This window comes from Macaca mulatta, chromosome 11 (genome assembly GCF_049350105.2).
Source record: "Macaca mulatta isolate MMU2019108-1 chromosome 11, T2T-MMU8v2.0, whole genome shotgun sequence".
Classification (NCBI taxonomy): Eukaryota; Metazoa; Chordata; class Mammalia; order Primates; family Cercopithecidae; genus Macaca; species Macaca mulatta.
The window spans coordinates 16,006,057-16,025,404 of NC_133416.1; the positions used below are offsets into that span (position 1 = coordinate 16,006,057).

A 19,348-nucleotide genomic window follows, 5' to 3' on the forward strand; every position below is an offset into this window, starting at 1 on the left:
ATAATGAAACAGAAGATGAGATTTTTTTCAACTCAAGTTGGCAGCTCAGTCTGCTGCCAAGATGATACTGGGGAGTAGCTGATGGTGTCTGCCTCTGAGGACCCTAACCCTGCCTCTTCCAGCTGAAAGAGCAAGATGGGAGAGCAGGAAGAATGACTAGATGGCTGCAAGTTTATTTCTCTGCCCTACCTCTGGGCACATAAAGAGCAGAGAGCTTCCACAGTTCCATCTATTATTTTGGCCACATGTGAGATGACTGGATGAAACATCTAATATCAGTTCTCCTACTTTATCCCTGAAGGTTTGATTATAGCCTGCAACCCAGAAACAAACCTCCCTGACAAACTGCTTCAATCCTCTCCCTGCCATCTTTCACCTTGTTATGGGGTGAAAGATGTTATACCATCCCCCCAAAATATATGTGTTGAAGTCCTAACCCCCAATACCTTGGGATGTGACTTTATTTGGAAATAGAGTCATTGCAAACATAATGAAGCCGAGATCATCCCAGAGTAGGGTGAACCCCTCATCTAATACGACTGTCATTCTTAAGAAAAAGGGAAATTCAGACACAGACGTGTGCAGCGGGAAAACATGCACACTGGTAAAACACCACGTGAACATGAATCAGAGATCGGTGGTATGCTTCTACAAGATGAGGAATGCCAAAGATTATCAGCAAACCACCAGATACTATGGGAGAGGCATGAAACAGATTCTCCCTTGCAGACCCCAGAAGAGATTGCCCCTGCTGGCACTGTGATTTCACACGTTTATCCTCTGGAACTGTGAGACAAGACATTTCTGTTGTTTAAGCCACTCAGTGCATGGCACTTTGTTATAGCAGCAATAAGAAACTAATGTATACCTGAAAACTACACAATATACTGTGAAATGCTTTTCTGGAAATGCACAGGTTAAATAAATGGAGGAAAGGAAAAGGTTGATGTTTTGGACTGGCCATCAGTAGAGGACAAATGGGCACTTTCCCTTTCTTGAACTCACCATCTCCAAAGAGCTGCAGGATAGCAAGGTCCACCTGGCGCTTCCACCCAGAATCTTTTTGGATGGCAATGCCATAGCCAGTGGAAGCAAAGACCTTCCCACTGCCAATGGTCACCAGCTTGCAGCCTTCATCTCTGCCTGCCATATAGTTCAGCACTGCTGCATCATAGATGAAGGCATCCAGTTTCCTGTACAGGAAAAAAGCAAACAAATCCAATGGAGGAATTTTAGAACAAAACTACCTATGGGGCCATTAATACGAAGCAGTAGGGTTCCAGAAAACTATGTGGAGAATTGGTTCAAAGTAAGGTTTAAATTGGAACTCTGCCAGAATCTAAAGCCTAAATCCCAGGCTGTTCTTTATGTGCTTTTGGGTTGAAAGGAGGAGTTCTTTTCTTCCCACTGGGAATGATGAGAATGTAAGTTGGGCCTGAAGCCAACTCATAAACTGTGTCTGAAAGGAAGAAGGAGTAAAAAGGGATCAATAAAAATAATAACAGAAATAATGAAAAGTAACCACCGCAATGAGCAACAAATAGCATGGGGTTAGATTTATATAACATTTTTCATTTCTCAGTTCATTACAGTCTGGAGTGGGGATAAGTGTAGGTGTTTGTGTTTCAATAGATGTGCAATGCTATTTTTGTGGTCAGGAAGTTTCCAGTATTCTGTCGTGCAGCACAAGGATAGAGGTGAGGGGTTGAGGTGGTGGCAGTACAGGCTTGTGTAAGAGCAGATGAGTGAAACTACAAGAGAAGGCAAACTACAGAAGAATTCAGATCTCTCAAATAAATAAATTACAGCATATAGTTCCTAAACATAAAAGAACTTCATTTTATGTATTGTGCTTTGCAAGGGAGAAATACATAAAAAAGGGAGTAAGACCAGGCATAGGGGCAGGAAGGCATGAATCAATATTTAAAACCAACATTTAAACATATCAAAGGTAGAGGAAGAAATTTAGATATAGCTGTACAGGCAATAGAGAGGTCTGCAAGAAAGAAAAGCAACACCATTATTCCCTTCAATTTTATTAGTTAAGTCACTTTGTTAGGTAACCTATAGAAAGGGGAACACCAAAAAACCAAAGCCCTGATATGAATGAGAATGGTGGGTGGAGCAGGGGTCAGAATACCCAAAGTGGCCCCACCTTCAAGCTCAAATCCCATCTTCTGAGATCTTTTGTGACCGTATCTATGGTGATAACATAGAATCTAACAGTATTTTACGTAACCATGTATCTAGGTGCCTTTTCCAGACCTGGAGCTACAAGGGTATTGAGAGGAGGTCCAAGTGCTGTTTAATCATCATACAACAAAGAAAATGAGCTACAAGACCCCTTGACTTCCAAATCCCAACATCTATAATGCTCCATTATCCATCATCTTCCATAACTGTAGCTTGTGGAGGCCAAATGAACAAAGGGATCAGTTTGGCTGGGACTGTGCAAGCCAACACATGTGTAGGTCATGAACTCCTATGAATGGACAAACACTCCCTAGAGGACAGAGTATGTTAACACAAGCTGGCACTGGAGATCAGTCAACACATTCTTACTGTTAATTATCTAAAAACATTTACACTTTCCCCCTTTTATTTCTCCATTGTCCATAAGACACCAGAACCATAATTTTCACCTCTTAGACAACAGGTCTTTATTTCATACACGGCACAAATACCTTAGCCTTCACTCTGCCCCCCTACTTCTACATTTATTTCACTCTTACTTCGTGGTTACATTAGTGCAACTAGAAAATAATTTGTAAAAAAATACATAGAAGTAAGTAATATCATAGGAATCTTTGTACACTGGTCTAAGTGATACTATCAAATTTAACTTGGAAATCCATAAAGAGCAAATGAAGTCTTCTTTAACATTTTATGATACCAACCATGGTATACCTAGTGCATGTGATTCAATAGTATGCTTAATAAATGTGAGAAACAGATCAAGGACTCTGCGCTTGGAAGCAGTTCTTACCCTGTTTTCAGGGAGAGCAATGCATCATCTACACCCCTCTGGTTGAACTTTCCCATGTAGGCATGCATTTCTGCATAGTTATTGCGAATATTTCTCTCTGTGCTGCCGTTGGGCACGGTCCCAAAGCGGAAAGGGGGTGAGAAGTCATTAGGTCTCTGGAACTGGAGAGAGAAAGACAGATAGAGACAGAGGGAGATGGAGGGAGAGAGAGAGAGAAAAGTCATTTTAGAAAATGTGAAGAGACATTAAGTTAGCATTAGTGGATTTATAATGGAAGGGACCCAACTATACTTCACCAAATACATTAGCCCTCACTCAGGAGCAGCCATTGCTATCTGAAAGCAGACTTCAATTCAATTCAATTTAGTACATATTGTTGAGAGATTTCTATTTGCCCAACCCTGACTTTAATCTATAACCCTTCTGTGTTCCTTTTATGTCCACTACACAATACCAGTGTTGATGGGCCAAAGGAATGTGCTGGTGGCTTAACTGAGGTGGACTAATCACCTTTATTTCCAAAAATTATGTAAAATATGTATTCAGGTATCTTAAAGGCCTAAATACACAGTCATTGCACTATTTGGCCATAGGGCCTTAGTGAGGTGAGCTATGTGGTACTCCTGAAGATAATTTAAATATCAAATATGTTTGGCTAAGAAATTTTCTTTTGACCTTCCCTGATGCACTCAAAGCTCATATTTATCCCACATGAGTTGTAGGATAAACTGTACAATCAAAGACAATTTTAATTATGTTCCCTTTCTTGCTTGAGACTGAGAGTGCATCTCCAGTGCCTATTATAATAAAGTGAAACCTCTTGGATTTTCATCCCTATGACATCAGTTTTATTTCTGGCTATCACTCTGCAATGCGTAAGTCTTTATGTTGCTTCCTGAACACAAAATTTGTTCATTTGTGTCTTCATGGCCTCATATAGTCCATCTCCTCAGTGCCAACTCATCTATCTCTCTAGGCCAATTTATATCCTTCATTTCAAAATAAATCTCAAAACAATTTCTTCAAGAAATCTTCTGTGAATTCTTTCTTCCATCAAGTCTACCCAAAAGTGACCCATCAGAACGGGTTATTCTTTGTCTAGATCACTGTAATCCTACACATGCAATTACTCTTTAAATGTGCTAGCTAGTCTCTGATGTCATCATTAAGAGTTTAAACTCTAGATTGAAACATACGGATTGAAGACCAGCTCCACCACTTACCACTGTGTGACCTTGGACAAGCAGCATAAACTGTGCATCCTGTCCTCATTTGTAAGAAGGAGATGATAATGCCTAGTTTTCAATATTATTGTGAGAATTAACTAATATAATTCATATGAAGTGCTTGGCACAGCACCTGGTACACAGTAAGTGCCCACTAAATGTTCTCTTATACTATTTTTAATTTGGGTCTCTATTCTGCATCTCCTAGTAAACTGGCTCTCTAAGCTACTTATTCTATTAGTATAGCAATGATCATTGTAGCTGTGCTGTGCTTTGGCGTCAGAACGACAATGAAGATATTTGAAGTCCTCTTGGTTTCAAGTAATAGTACCACTTACTTTGGAGATACATTTGAAAATCTAACCTGCCAACTCAGGAGAACTCTGAAGCTTTGGAATTGCTTGGGATTAGAAGAAATTCTTTTCCTTAGAATATGGGAGTTCCATGGGCCACAAAATATCTCAGCACCAGGAGCCATAAATGCCATCTTAATTGCTCAGTGCTGGCCACGGTCAAAAGTAGAGTCATGCAGTGGTGTTAGGCAATCTGTGATGCATCAAACAACTACTACTTCCTAATTGAGAAAGCTCCCCCTCTGACTCATCACAGAGCTTTTTGACATTAAAAGTTTTGAAAGGGGTTATAATTTTTAAGTGGATAAAAACACTACAAAAGAGTAAGAAAAATCTAGAGCCAAATGGGCCACTCAGGGTTAACTAGCCCAAACCTTTCATTTCACAAATGATGAAACCCAAAGAGGGTAAGTAATTTGCTCCACATCACACAGTGGCATTGATAGCTAACAGATCAGAGCTAAATTCGCCTAATTAATAGTCACTCCTCACTGTCTCCAGCAGATAGCAAGCTTAAAGTAAATAGGGATATGCTTTATTGGAAGAGACAGACCCAGAATGCTTTGCATATCACTATCAAATACAACACTTCAGATGTTTGAAGAAAGGCATTCCCCAAATCAAAAGTAGAGTAAATAACTATGGTAGACAGCAATAAAACTAATTAACTCCCTTTAATCAGTAATTCCCCCACAATACTAGGACAATGACAACTATGTTTATAATGACTAAGATACTCTAGGGCCCAAGGGATTTTCTGAAACATCAATGAAAATTGCAATCATGTCCAATACAATTCTGGCATAAATGATTATACTTTAATTTTTCTGAAACAAATGGCAATCCATGCAAGGTATATGCAACAATTTTACATTAACTAAATGGAATCCAGTGCCCAGAAGGCCTCACTTCCTGATGAAGCTACATTATAGGCAGTTTTCATATAGCTTTTTATATAGCAATTTTTAATTTTAAATTATTTTTAGATTTCTAAATTCTGTTTTGTAACTATATCCCTGAATAAAGAAATGATAAAGGGTCTAGAATAGCCAAGATCACTTTGAAAAAAGGAAAAAAAAAATGTTAAAGGATTTACACTACCTGACTTTACAATTCATTATAAAGCTACAGTAATCACGATAGTGTGGCATTAGCATAGAGTCAGATCAATGGAACAGGATAGAGTGCCCACTAACAGCCACACATATATGGTACAAGGGCAATTCAGTGGAGATAGAATGGCATTTAACAAATGGTGTTGGAATAATTAGATATCTGTTTGCTAAAAATAACTTCATTTCACACCTCATAAGATACACAGAACTTAAAGTGGATCATATACCTAAAATGTAAATGCTAGAATTATAAAACTTGTAGAAAATATAGGAGAAAATATTTGTAATCTTGAGTTAGACAGAGATTTCTTAGCTACAACACCAAAAGTGCAATCCACCAAAAAAAGGTAAACGATAAATTGGAGTACATAAAAATAAGAACTTCTTTTTGAAAGATGCAGTTAAAATCATAAAAAAGATAAGCCACCAACTGGGAGGAAGTATTTGAAAATAAATTAAAGCTATTAAAACACTAAAGGAATTAGATAATAACATAGCAAGACTTATATAGTTAAGGCATCTTTCAAATGAAAATAATCAGGCCAGGTGCAGTGGCTGATGCCTGTAATTCCAGCACTTTGGAAGGCCAAAGTGGGTGGATCACTTGAGCTCAGGAGTTTGACACCAGCCTGGGCAACATGGTAAAATCCCATCTCTACCAAAAATATAAAAATTAGCCATGTGTGGTGGCATGCGCTTGTGGTCCCAGCTACCTGTGAGGCTGAGGTGTAAGGATTGCTTGAGCCCAGGAGGTGGAGGTTGCAGTAAGCCAAGATTGTGCCACTGCACTTCAGCCTGGGTGACAGAGCAAGACCCTGTCTCCAAAAAAACAAATAATCATTATCATCAAAATAATCAGAGAAACCAAGCAATCAGTACCGGGGAAGAAGGAGGAAGTGCTGGTCTTAGAGGCAGAGAATTTGAATTTGGATTTCAGCTTTGTCTCAGGCCAGCTGCATGAACATGGGCAAATTACTTGAATTTATGGACCTACCCTCTTTTCTGGAAGTATTATTTTAATGAATAAGATAATATGCAAAAAAATAATACCTGGCACATGATGGATTCTCAAAATTCTTAGTTGCTTCTATGGAGATGAAGTTCTAACATTTAAAATTGTCCTATGTAAGGCAATGTTCCCTAAGATTGAAAATTCTTATTCTCTAATTTGTTCCTTAAACTAGGCCAGTCTAGAGGCCAACAGGGAGAGAACATTGCCCCAGAATTAGCCAAAGCATTGCTTTTTCTTTTGAAAATTCTTGTCTCAGCTTGGTGAGATCTGTGAAGTTTACATAAAACAGAGATTTTTTATGCAGTCATTGGAACTTGAACTGTACTAAAATTCACATTCATGGATAACTGTTTAGGGAGGCCATGGAGAAGAAGGAAAAAATAATCTTCCATATATCCTCATGCTTCCAATAAATGCCCTTCTAATAAAACTTACCCCAAGCTGTAAGGCATTATATGGCACTAGTGTAGCCTGAGTGGCAATCAGTGCTTTCTAGGGCTTTGGGAAGGAGAAAAATTTAGCACTGTCAAGAATCAGAAGTCTTAACATTAATAGAACAGGGAGGCCCCTGAAAAAATAATTAATTTTTAAACAAATTTAAAAGCCTAATGTATCAGGGAGCTCAGTAATTGAATTAAAAAACTCAGTCTGATTTCAAAGTAGGGAAATGTATACAGTATTCTTTCTTTTTTTTTTTTTTTGAAACAGAGTCTTACTCTGTTACCCAGGCTGGAGTGCAGTGTTGTGATCTTGGCTCACTGAAACCTCAACCTCAACCTCCCAGGCTCAGGTGATCCTCCCACCTCAGCCTCCTGGGTAGCTGGGACTACAGATGTGAGCCACCACACCCTGCTAATTTTTATACTTTTAGTAGAGACAGGGTTTTGTCATGTTGGCCAGGCTGGTTCCCAACTCCTGGCCTCAAGCGATCCACTCTGCTTGGCCTCCCAAGGTGCTAGGATTACAGGCGAGAGCCACCACGCCGGGCCCAGTACTCTTTATTAATCACCTTTGGTCATAGAGCTTCCTTGAATGTGGAATCTTTTTATAGGAGTCACCCAGATTGGAATTATCAATCAATACAGATTTGGATAGGAAAATAACACAGACAGAGAGGGCCCCATTTCATAGATGAGGAAACCGAAGCCCTGAAGAGATCAAATAAGTTGTTCAAGCCCACACAGTATAGTGGGAGGACAAGCTGAGACTTGGCCTCTGAGTATGGCCTTCCCTTTGCCAGTTGAAATGCTAGCTGAACAGTCCTACTTCCTGCCTACTAGGGAGTGAAGCCACACGCTGTAAGTGGGGCCACGTAGTAAGACTATCCTTCCTTTTGTGGCAAATCAAATGCCAACTCCCATCCTTCCCACTGCATTTAACACAGGGCTTCAAGTAATTGCTGTGAGCGTGCACTTGCACAAGGGCAAAACAATGCCAGAATGTTAAGAGAACTGTAATCTCATTTGATCCTCCTGGAGAGCAGCAGGGAATCAGAATTCAGGCCTCTGAGCTGTTCAGATCATCTCAGCCTCCATTTTAATGACCTCAGAGTGAATTAGTCTCGGCAGCCATGCAAGGAGAAAGGTGCTCAAGGGCCAGGAGTCAAGGCCCCCACCCAGAGATGAGCAGACACTAGGGTCCTGAACTCTCTTGGCTGCCACCTCCCCACTAGAGAGCTTTTCATACAGCCTGCTGGAGAAAGAAAGGAAGAGGGAGGGAATCAGGGAAGTACGGATCTGGTTCATTTTTAAAATTGTTAAATAAAAATATAAATTGATTTTCCTATGTATTAGGCATTGTAAGTCATTAATAATTGCCACTCTTATTCAATACCTATGTATGTACTGGGTATAAGTTACATTATCTCCTTTAACTATGATAATTAAAATGCATCCATTCATTTGGCAAATATTTGCCCAGCATCTATTAGTGCAGGAGACTGTATTAGGAACAGAGATACAAAGATGAAAAAAATCAGACCCAGTTTTCAAGGAGTTTCCATTACAGAAAGCCAGAAATATATTCATTCAGTTTTTCATTCATTTACTTTTTCATTTCATTTTTCATTTCATTCATTTATACGAGCATTCAGCAAGTATTTGTTAGTGTTTATTGTGTACAGAGGAGGTGCTGAGGATGCATTATTGCAGAAGAGTATGATCTTGCCTTCAAGGAGTTCTCATTATAAAGAAGAGAGACAAATAGTAAGCCTCTTTTTTATTTTTTAAATTTCTAAGCAATCTTTTGTAGAGATGGGCTCTCTCCATGTTGTACAGGTTGGCACTGAACTCCCAGCCTCAAGCAATCCTCCCACCTCAGCCTCCCCTAGGGTTGACTAAAGTCAGCCACAAATTATTTGCCACTCTATGAAAAAGAGGTCCACGTCCCCTCCCCACCTTGATTCTGAGCTGGCCTAGGTGACTTGCTCAACCAGTAGAAGGTGGCAGAAGTAACATTCTGGAACTTCTGAGGCAAGGGCAGAAGAAGCTTTGCAGCTTCCACCTTGGCCTTTGGGAAACTTGCTCTGAGGGAATCGGTGTACCATGTTAGAAGTCCAACAACCCTGAGGCCACCATGCTGGAGATTCCACCTACAGGTGCTCCCATCTGCAGTCCTAGCTGAGCCCTGGACTTCTATCCATTCCAGTCAGGGCACCAGGCATGAGAGTAAAGCCATTATGGACTCTCCAGCCCAGCCCAGCCTCCCACTGAATATCAGTCAATACTACACGAAGTAGAAGAATCACTCAGCCAAGCCCTACCCAAATATCTGACCCACAGAACAGTAAAACACAATAAAACCTTCTTGCTTTAAGCCACTAAGTATTGGGCTAGTTTGCTGTGTAGCAATAGGTGACGGAAACACAGATGATTTCAAATAGTGAAAATGAAGTGCTAGGAAGAAATTGAAACAGTGTAGTAGGATAAAGAGTGGTAGGAGAACAAGTTTAGACTGGCTGTCCTGAAAAGGCCTCTCTGAGAAGGTGGCATCTGAACTGAGACCTGAATGATAAGAAAGAACCAGGCATACAAAGACCAGGGGGAAAGTGTATCAGGCTCAGGAAATTGCAAATGCAGAGGCCCTGACATGGGAGGACAAGCTTGGTGTGACCAGGGGCTATAAATAATGTGGCGGGTGCTATGAGCAGCTGTGTCCCTCCAGCAGTGGGAGAACAGAACACAGGGGCTATCTCAATGGTATCCCAGAGCCTGTGCACTGGGGCTAAGACTTAACCATTTGAACAAGAGGAGCAAAATTGTTTCTAGATAGAGACGAGTGTTCAAAGACACAAGACGGTGAGAGAGACTGGGCATGATCAGAGACCACAAGCAGCTTATCGTTGCCAGAGCCTAGCAGGTATCGCCATGGTGACAGGAGGTTGACACAAGCTGAAGAAGGAAGCAGGGCCTGGATCACAAAGAAAGTTGAATTCTGTGCAAAGGAGTTTAAAGTTCATAATCTAAGGGATGAGAAACAGCAGAGCTTCTGGAGTTAAGCTGCCTGATTCAGATCCCAGCTATGCCACTTGATAGCTGTGTGACCTTGATCAACTCACTTAACTTCTCTGTACCCCAGTTTCTACATTTGTACAATGGGCTGCTAATAGCACCTACCTCATAAAGTTTAAGTATTCAGCCAGTCAATCTGGGCAAAGTATTGGCACTGTGCCTGGCTGATAAAGGCATGATGTTAGCTATTGTTACTATCATTATTATTAGCATCATCATCATCATCATCATCACCATTGGAAGCAACTGAGGAACTCTGCCAGAATGACAAGATTGGGTTTTTGTGTTAGAAAAAGTCCCCAGGTGCTGGTGTGAAAAACAGGTTGAAAGGAGTAAGATGGAGAGACAAGAGCTGAGGAGGCCCTGAGCTCTGGTGAGGGTATGGGTGCTACAGTCAGATAAGAAGGAACAGACATATCATCAGATATGTCCCTACACTACTAGCTAACATACAAAACCACAGAGGTGCACACCATTGACATATACATTTCCTGAAAGGTTTCTAGAAGGAGGCTGAATTGAAGCTGGCAGGGAGGGTGGATTGGCTTTGGAAGGGTGAAGATGGGGTGTTAACATCAATTTACAATAGAGGAATGCTCTGCTTGAAGACTCCTCTTCCAACCTGGTTAGTTTCCAGGGTGAGAATGAAGAAACATACTTTGAGGTCCTGGCACCAAGAGAACAGCAGGTTCTGAAAACAAAACCAAGAATGTCCTAAATACTGATGGTGTACAAGCAGTGGTCATTCTGACCACCAGTCAAGGCCATCTCCTGATCAGCTGTCACACAGTCCCAAGGACGATGATCAGAGTCAGATCCGGTGAATGACAGCACAAAAATGAAAGCAGCTCTGCTAAAATGAAGAGGATGGTGAGGAACTTCCTTCTTGGGTAGTTGGCTTCCCTGCAAAATGGCTCTGCTCATTCAGTCTGTGTCCCATCAGCATATGCAGATTAGGACAAATAGGTGCTGTGACCTTGCAGAGGTGGATATTGGACACGCTATTTGCAGGGATCTATCCATATGAGATATGGAATCTGGGGGCTTTCGTCTTCAAAGCTTGACAATCCTACACATAAATATTCATTCCATTACTTCTGAGTTTACATTTGCATCACAAAAAGAATCAATGCCCAAATGCCACTCAGCCCTTCCAGGCACCCAAGAGAAAAGGTGGGAAAGGCTTAGGAGATGTGAATGGCTTTGGGCCTGGGTTACTAATTATGAGGTGGCAGCATGTCAGAATTCTGAAGACACCACATTTTTACCTATTCAGCACCCTCCTGTTATTATTGTTATTGTCATTACCCTATTTTATATTTTAATAGTATTTTTAAATTATTGACTTTTATTGTCATGAATTTTAACCACGTATGGAATCTTGCAGTCACCACCACAATCAAGACACAAAACAATTCCATTACCCAAAAAGCTCCCTGGTGCCACTCCTTTTAAGTCACACACACCCTTTGCTCTTAACCTCCAGCCACTCTATCCCATAGTTTTGCCTTTTCTAAAACGTCATATAAATGGAATCCTATAGTACATAACCTTTTGAGACTGGCTTTTTTACTTATGATAATGCCTTTGAGATTCATCTCCAGGCCTTTGCATGTATCTGCAGGTCATTCCTTCGTATTGCTGAGTAGTATTCCATTATGTGAATGCGCCAGTTGATCCATTTATTGAAGGACATTTGAGTTACTTTCAGGTAATTGTGAGTAGAGCAGCTGTAAACATTCATGCACAGGTTTTTTAGTGAACATGTTTTCATTTCTCTAAGGTAAATATTCAGGAATGGGAGTGACAAGTCATATGCCCCATGCTCCTAAAGTCTTTTTACAGCTCTTCTATCTTTCGATCTTCTCAGTTTTTCCAGGAACTACCAAGCAAGTACAGCAACTCATATTATCTTCCTTAGCCCAGGGATGTTGCACCAAACTGTGTTGCCCATCACTAAATCTTCCATAATAATGCCCTATGGCCCAACTAGGGTGAAGGGATATGTATGTGTGACTCCAGACTCTGGGCAGCATCTGAAGAGGGGAGGAAGTGGCTGGAGGAAGCACCCTCTCTCCTCTTCTACCATGATCCCTTGTTGGGCCCAATGGGGGAAGAAGAAGGTCAGGTGACCATACAAGGAGTAGACTTTCTGAGAGCATGAGCTCCTTCACTGTTCCACGGCCCATAAGTGCTTGGGACAGATGTGAAAAGGAGGTAATCTGTGCTTACATTGAAAAAACAATTTTGGCCAGGCATGGTGGCTCATGCCTGTAATCCCAGCACTTTGGGAAGCTGAGGTTGGTGGATCATCTGAAGTCAGGTGTTTGTGACCAGCCTGGCCAACATGGCAAAACCCTGTCTTTACTAAAAATACAAAAGTTAGCCAGATGTGGTGGAGCACACCTGTAGTCCCAGCTACTTGGGAGGCTGAGACAGGAGGATTGCTTGAACCTGGGAGGCAGAGGTTGCAGTGAGCCGAAATCATGCCACTGCACTCCACCCTGGTTGACAGAGTGAGACTTTGTCTCAAAAAAACCCAACAAAACAATTTAGTGATAAAACAGTAAGTAAACACATGGGTTATGGGCTCAAAGATCTAAGTTCAAACCTGAGCTCTACCACTTACTAAGAGTGTGACTCAATAAACAAGACACTTAGCTTTGAAACTGAATTTTAACAATGTTCCAAGAGGAGAAATAAGGTACAGCATCCCACTACAAATCCTCCATTTCAAAACATGGGGCCCGGAGTGGCCCCCCGAGACCCCCTAAAACAAACCGGCTGTGGATATGGTGAAAGATTAGAAAGTTAAACCCTTCACCTTCATGAAAGAATCTGGAATGGAGGTAAGAGGAATACAAAATAATTGTTATATTTCATTGTAAAGTATTCATTGGAAAGAGTATTGTTCAAATTCATTCAAAAGGCATGGCTGAATTATGGAAACAATAACATTACAGAATGTAGTTAGAAGCTACCGGTATATAGGAAAATTGTCCAAATTAACTGTGTTCTCTTCCTGGGCCGCTGATGAATCTGATGACATTTCGCTACTGCCAGAAAGGGAGTTGGCATATAATAAGCATTCAATACCTTAATTGTTTCTGCTTGTATTCCTCCTGTTATTAACATTAGTGCTATAATTGCCTACAGTGGCAAACACCCTCAAGTTCACATGTAAAGAGATCTGCACTTGGATGTGGAAGGCTGGTAAGTGGCCTTTCTCCTGCCTCTGGCTGTGCTGTCATTGGAGGATGTGTCTTCACAGCTCTGGATGCTGTGCTGCTGGGGAAGGAACTTTGTGCCTCTCTGAGCTCAGCGTGGAGCTGGGGTTCCATAATAGGCCTTACACGGGTGGGGGTGGTGGGGACTGGAACTTCTCCTGTCATCACCCTCCTGCTGGGGCCAAAACAAAAGCTTGCAGCAAATAAAACACCAGTTCTTCAGATTCCTGGAATTTAGTTAATTACCAGTTTTCCTCACAATGATGGTTTTAATGCAATAAAGCAGTCATTTCTTTTGTATTTTATAAAATTTGGATACATAAACCTTAATCAATATTCCCTGAAATATTTCATAAAATCAGATGGCATATTAGCTAGCTGAGGCTTGGTCCCTGAGTTTAGCAAAGCCAAGAAAGTGGGTTTATTCCTATATTAACTACATTAACTTTAACATATCATAACCTGCACCTTGAGGTTTTAGGTGTTCGGCAAAGTCTTGTGTCTGGCCATAAAATATCACATCAGTAGCACACAGTTAATGGACATAAGCCACATACAAGTCACTGAGCTCTGAAATAAAATGAAGCAACAAATACAATCCCTACCATTACAGTTTAGCTGGAAATAATAATGACGATAATCATATAATGCCAGCAGCAGCAGCTAATGCTTCTACAGCACTTACTATGTGTCACACAATTTACATATAGTAATTCATTAATCCTCTCATTGATGCTATGAGGTAGGCATTATTATCCCCATTTAATGGACAGGGAAACTAATGCACAGATAGTAATTTGAATAAGGCCATACAGCTAGAAACTAGAGCAAGGATTCAAATGCAGGGTTCTCACATTTAACTGTAAAATACACCACAGGGCTCTGTGCAAATGGAATGGATGCTCAGAAAATGTATAGATTAAGGAATCCAATGCCTGAATGAGTATGCCTATCCAATGGGACATAAGGAAAGGAAGGGCTATGGAAGTTTAGAGGGAGAGAAAATCATTACAAAAGGATACGGTTGGGGAGGCTGCACAGAGCAGGCAGAGATGGAGCTGACTCCTCCCGATTGGCCAAGTTTATCCAGGCAAAGAGCTCTGGGAGGGTGATGGGGCAAGTGAAATAGCACGAGCAAAGCGCCGGGATGTGAGCATGGCATCTGCACTGAGGTTGGGAGGAATGTTTGGCGCCCAGATAGAAATCATCCCATGGGGCACACTGGATGGTCAGACTGAGGAAGGACACTGTGAATCCCACAGTGCTCAGGTGTAGCTATCATTCAGCTAAAGCAGCATGGCTCGAAGAACAGAGAGGTTGGAGAAGGGACATTTACTGGAAAACTAAGAGCCTGGACTATTTTCAGAGGGAAAATAATGGGAGGGATAAACGAAAAAGGCATCAGAGTGGAAGCCTTGACTGAATCCAAGTCTGCCGATGTATTCAGAAGAACAAAGGAGAGGAGGTGGCAGAGTTAGCCTCATCCCCACCACCTCCTCTCCCACTCTCCTCCCTCACCCACTCCTCAGGAGCCACACTGGCTTCCTTGCAGTTTCTAAAACTCACAGGCAAGCTCCTACCTTCTCATGCTCTTCTCTGCCCCCAAAGCCCTGGATATCCGCATATATTGATCCCTCACTAACTCTGGGCCAGACTTAATTGCCTTTTTATTTTCTGCCCTTTCCTCCTTAGAATGTAATATAATGGGCACAGTTTTGGTCTGTTGTGATCACTGCTGTATCTCTAGTGCCTAGAGATACAGTATCCAACACTTAGTAAGCTCTCAATATGAATGAATGGGTGACTTAGAATGAATGAATTGAATTGCACATGTGGATATATTTATTATATGAAAAACTCCATTCAAAGTGCACTATTCAGCTGTTGATACATTATCATGCAACACACAGTTGAGCACTAACATTCCTCAGATCTAGGGCTAGTCTAGCATCTCTGCTGAATAAGGAGTTAATGTGTCCTAATGCCAGTCGAGGACATCTTTCCTGGCACTTTCTCCATTTTTCCTTCACAAAACATATCAGATCTGAAATCCCGCAAGAGCTTGTCAGATTTACGACTTGACAATGCATATGAATATTTCTTTGGCACCAAAAATGTGACAGTTAGAGATGATTATGATAACATGGAGATGAAGTGAAACAGAGGCATAAGGACAGAGGCATTTGAGTTTTATCCTTTAGTCATCCTGTGTGTGACAGGTGGCCTTTGTTGAGCTCCTTCAACCTATTCTTACACAAGACTGTTACAAAGAGGTGTTATTACCGTCCACTGCACTCTACCTCACAGACCAACCTGGGAGGGTACAAGGGATTGTTCCAGATATTTTATAAAAGCAAAGAGAAATGGCCTTTAAAGAAGCTTTCAAGTAAAGGAGACAGATGGATTCACCATGGAAACTGGGATTCTTTTTTTTTTTTTTTTAATTTATTTATTTATTATTATACATTAAGTTGTAGGGTACATGTGCATAACGTGCAGGTTTGTTACATATGTATACTTGTGCCTTGTTGGTGTGCTGCACCCATCAACTCGTCATTTACATCAGGTATAACTCCCAATGCAATCCCTCCCCCCTCCCCCCTCCCCCCTCCCCATGATAGGCCCCGGTGTGTGATGTTCCCCTTCCTGAGTCCAAGTGATCTCATTGTTCAGTTCCCACCCATGAGTGAGAACATGCGGTGTTTGGTTTTCTGTTCTTGTGATAGTTTGCTAAGAATGATGGTTTCCAGCTGCATCCATGTCCCTACAAAGGACACAAACTCATCCTTTTTGATGGCTGCATAGTATTCCATGGTGTATATGTGCCACATTTTCTTAATCCAATCTGTCACTGATGGACATTTGGGTTGATTCCAAGTCTTTGCTATTGTGAATAGTGCCGCAATAAACATACGTGTGCATGTGTCTTTATAGCAGCATAATTTATAATCCTTTGGGTATATCCCCAGTAATGGGATGGCTGGGTCATATGGTACATCTAGTTCTAGATCCTTGAGGAATCGCCATACTGTTTTCCATAATGGTTGAACTAGTTTACAATCCCACCAACAGTGTAAAAGTGTTCCTATTTCTCCACATCCTCTCCAGCACCTGTTGTTTCCTGACTTTTTAATGATCGCCATTCTAACTGGTGTGAGATGGTATCTCATTGTGGTTTTGATTTGCATTTCTCTGATGGCCAGTGATGATGAGCATTTTTTCATGTGTCTGTTGGCTGTATGAATGTCTTCTTTTGAGAAATGTCTGTTCATATCCTTTGCCCACTTTTTGATGGGGTTGTTTGTTTTTTTCTTGTAAATTTGTTTGAGTTCTTTGTAGGTTCTGGATATTAGCCCTTTGTCAGATGAGTAGATTGCAAAAATTTTCTCCCATTCTGTAGGTTGCCTGTTCACTCTGATGGTAGTTTCTTTTGCTGTGCAGAAGCTCTTTAGTTTAATTAGATCCCATTTGTCAATTTTGGCTTTTGCTGCTGTTGCTTTTGGTGTTTTAGACATGAAGTCTTTGCCCATGCCTATGTCCTGAATGGTACTACCTAGGTTTTCCTCTAGGATTTTTATGGTATTAGGTCTAACATTTAAGTCTCTAATCCATCTTGAATTAATTTTCGTATAAGGAGTAAGGAAAGGATCCAGTTTCAGCTTTCTACTTACGGCTAGCCAATTTTCCCAGCACCATTTATTAAATAGGGAATCCTTTCCCCATTTCTTGTTTCTCTCAGGTTTGTCAAGGATCAGATGGCTGTAGATGTGTGGTATTATTTCTGAGGACTCTGTTCTGTTCCATTGGTCTATATCTCTGTTTTGGTACCAGTACCATGCTGTTTTGGTTACTATGACAAACCCACAGCCAATATCATACTGAATGGGCAAAAACTGGAAAAATTCCCTTTGAAAACTGGCACAAGACAGGGATGCCCTCTCTCACCACTCCTATTCAACATAGTGTTGGAAGTTCTGGCTAGGGCAATTAGGCAAGAGAAAGAAATCAAGGGTATTCAGTTAGGAAAAGAAGAAGTCAAATTGTCCCTGTTTGCAGATGACATGATTGTATATTTAGAAAACCCCATTGTCTCAGCCCAAAATCTCCTTAAGCTGATAAGCAACTTCAGCAAAGTCTCAGGATACAAAATTAATGTGCAAAAATCACAAGCATTCTTATACACCAGTAACAGACAAACAGAGAGCCAAATCAGGAATGAACTTCCATTCACAATTGCTTCAAAGAGAATCAAATACCTAGGAATCCAACTTACAAGGGATGTAAAGGACCTCTTCAAGGAGAACTACAAACCACCGCTCAGTGAAATAAAAGAGGACACAAACAAATGGAAGAACATACCATGCTCATGGATAGGAAGAATCAATATCGTGAAAATGGCCATACTGCCCAAGGTAATTTATAGATTCAATGCCATCCCCATCAAGCTACCAACGAGTTTCTTCACAGAATTGGAAAAAATTGCTTTAAAGTTCATATGGAACCAAAAAAGAGCCCGCATCTCCAAGACAATCCTAAGTCAAAAGAACAAAGCTGGAGGCATCACGCTACCTGACTTCAAACTATACTACAAGGCTACAGGAAACTGGGATTCTGAAGTTGTACCAGGAGCTCCAGCAGCTCATAAAATTTTGGAAGACATAAAGAAGGTTACTACCAAGATTTCCACATGCAAGATGCCCCAGTGAATTCAGGGTGCTCCAGTTATTAGCACCATCACCTGAGGTTCTAATACAGTATCAACATCTTCAGAGAAATGAAGCTGGGGTGGGGTGGAAATGTCAAAGACCTATGCCAGGCGGGGGCCAGGGTGAGTGAGGATCCAGCGACAGGCAAGGCAGAGGGACCCATGTGTCTCTGCCCTCCTGGCAATCAATCAGATCTGTCAGTTCCAAATTGAGGCATGGAAATGCCGGCATATGCACTTACTGTCACATTGTGACCCACTTACAGCCCAGTAGAGCTTCCTTTGTTCAATAAAGTCAGCCCTATGCGAGGGACACTCTGGTTTATGGAATGTCACTGTTGGGATGCACCCTGGCGATCCCACCACACACACTGCATCCCCATTGGCGTTCACAATGGACCATCACAGGAGAGGACTCCAACAATCCTTTGGTAAAGAATCTTATTTAACCTTGAAACAGTGTTTCCCCAAACTTATTTTCCCATGGATTTTTTTTTAAAAACTAGCCATTATGTTTCCTAGAACACTCATAGGCTATGAAACAGTTTGAGAAATGCCGATTGAGCAACTTTCTCCCAGTACAGAAAAGGAAACAGAGGCCTGGGAAATTCATTACCTATCCAAGACTAAACAGCCATTGCCTGCTCCTGTCCCCATCTCTTTTTTTTATTTAGTCTCCACACATGTATTGGGTGCCTACTCTGCACCAGGAGCTGCCCTTAACAGTCGATAGAAAGACACGGCAGACATTTCCATGTCTCAGGCTTTTAGGACTAATGGGAGGCCAATGTACTTCAGTTGTCCTTAATGGACCTCCGATTATAATGCAAACATAATTATTATAAGGTGACTGCTACAAAAGTAAAATATCAATAACCATGTTGGTAGAAAAATGAAGTTCAATTTTTCCAGTTGACTAAGGGTTAAGGCATAAAACTTTTGCTTTCAACCCTTTTGATGAAAATCATTCTAAACTATAGTCATTCAAACATATTCAGTGAGCATCTGCTATGTGTCATGATACAGGGAGGGGAATGATATGCAGAAATTAAGACACAAACGACCATAGATGGTTTAGGACATTATGTACTTATTCCAGGAAAATCCTAGAAACTATCATTACTTTTAATAATTTCTTTACATAAGCTTTCTTTGTTATCATTTATATCTTTTCCCTTCTAAAAGAGGCAAGGGTTATAGTTATTTTAGGGTTGG

General features: G+C 41.1%; 1 protein-coding gene across 1 annotated transcript in view; it reads right to left on the reverse strand.

Annotated features, from left to right (window-relative positions):
* The window catches only part of GRIN2B (glutamate ionotropic receptor NMDA type subunit 2B), a 420,489-nt gene that overhangs the window by 7,337 nt on the left and 393,804 nt on the right, over window positions 1-19,348 (reverse strand). The window contains exons 10-11 of the mRNA XM_015151178.3: window positions 2,987-3,147; window positions 1,006-1,193 (exon numbers count right to left, since the gene is read on the reverse strand). Coding sequence (XP_015006664.1) covers window positions 1,006-1,193; window positions 2,987-3,147 — 349 coding nt within the window. The remainder of the gene's footprint in view (window positions 1-1,005; window positions 1,194-2,986; window positions 3,148-19,348) is intronic.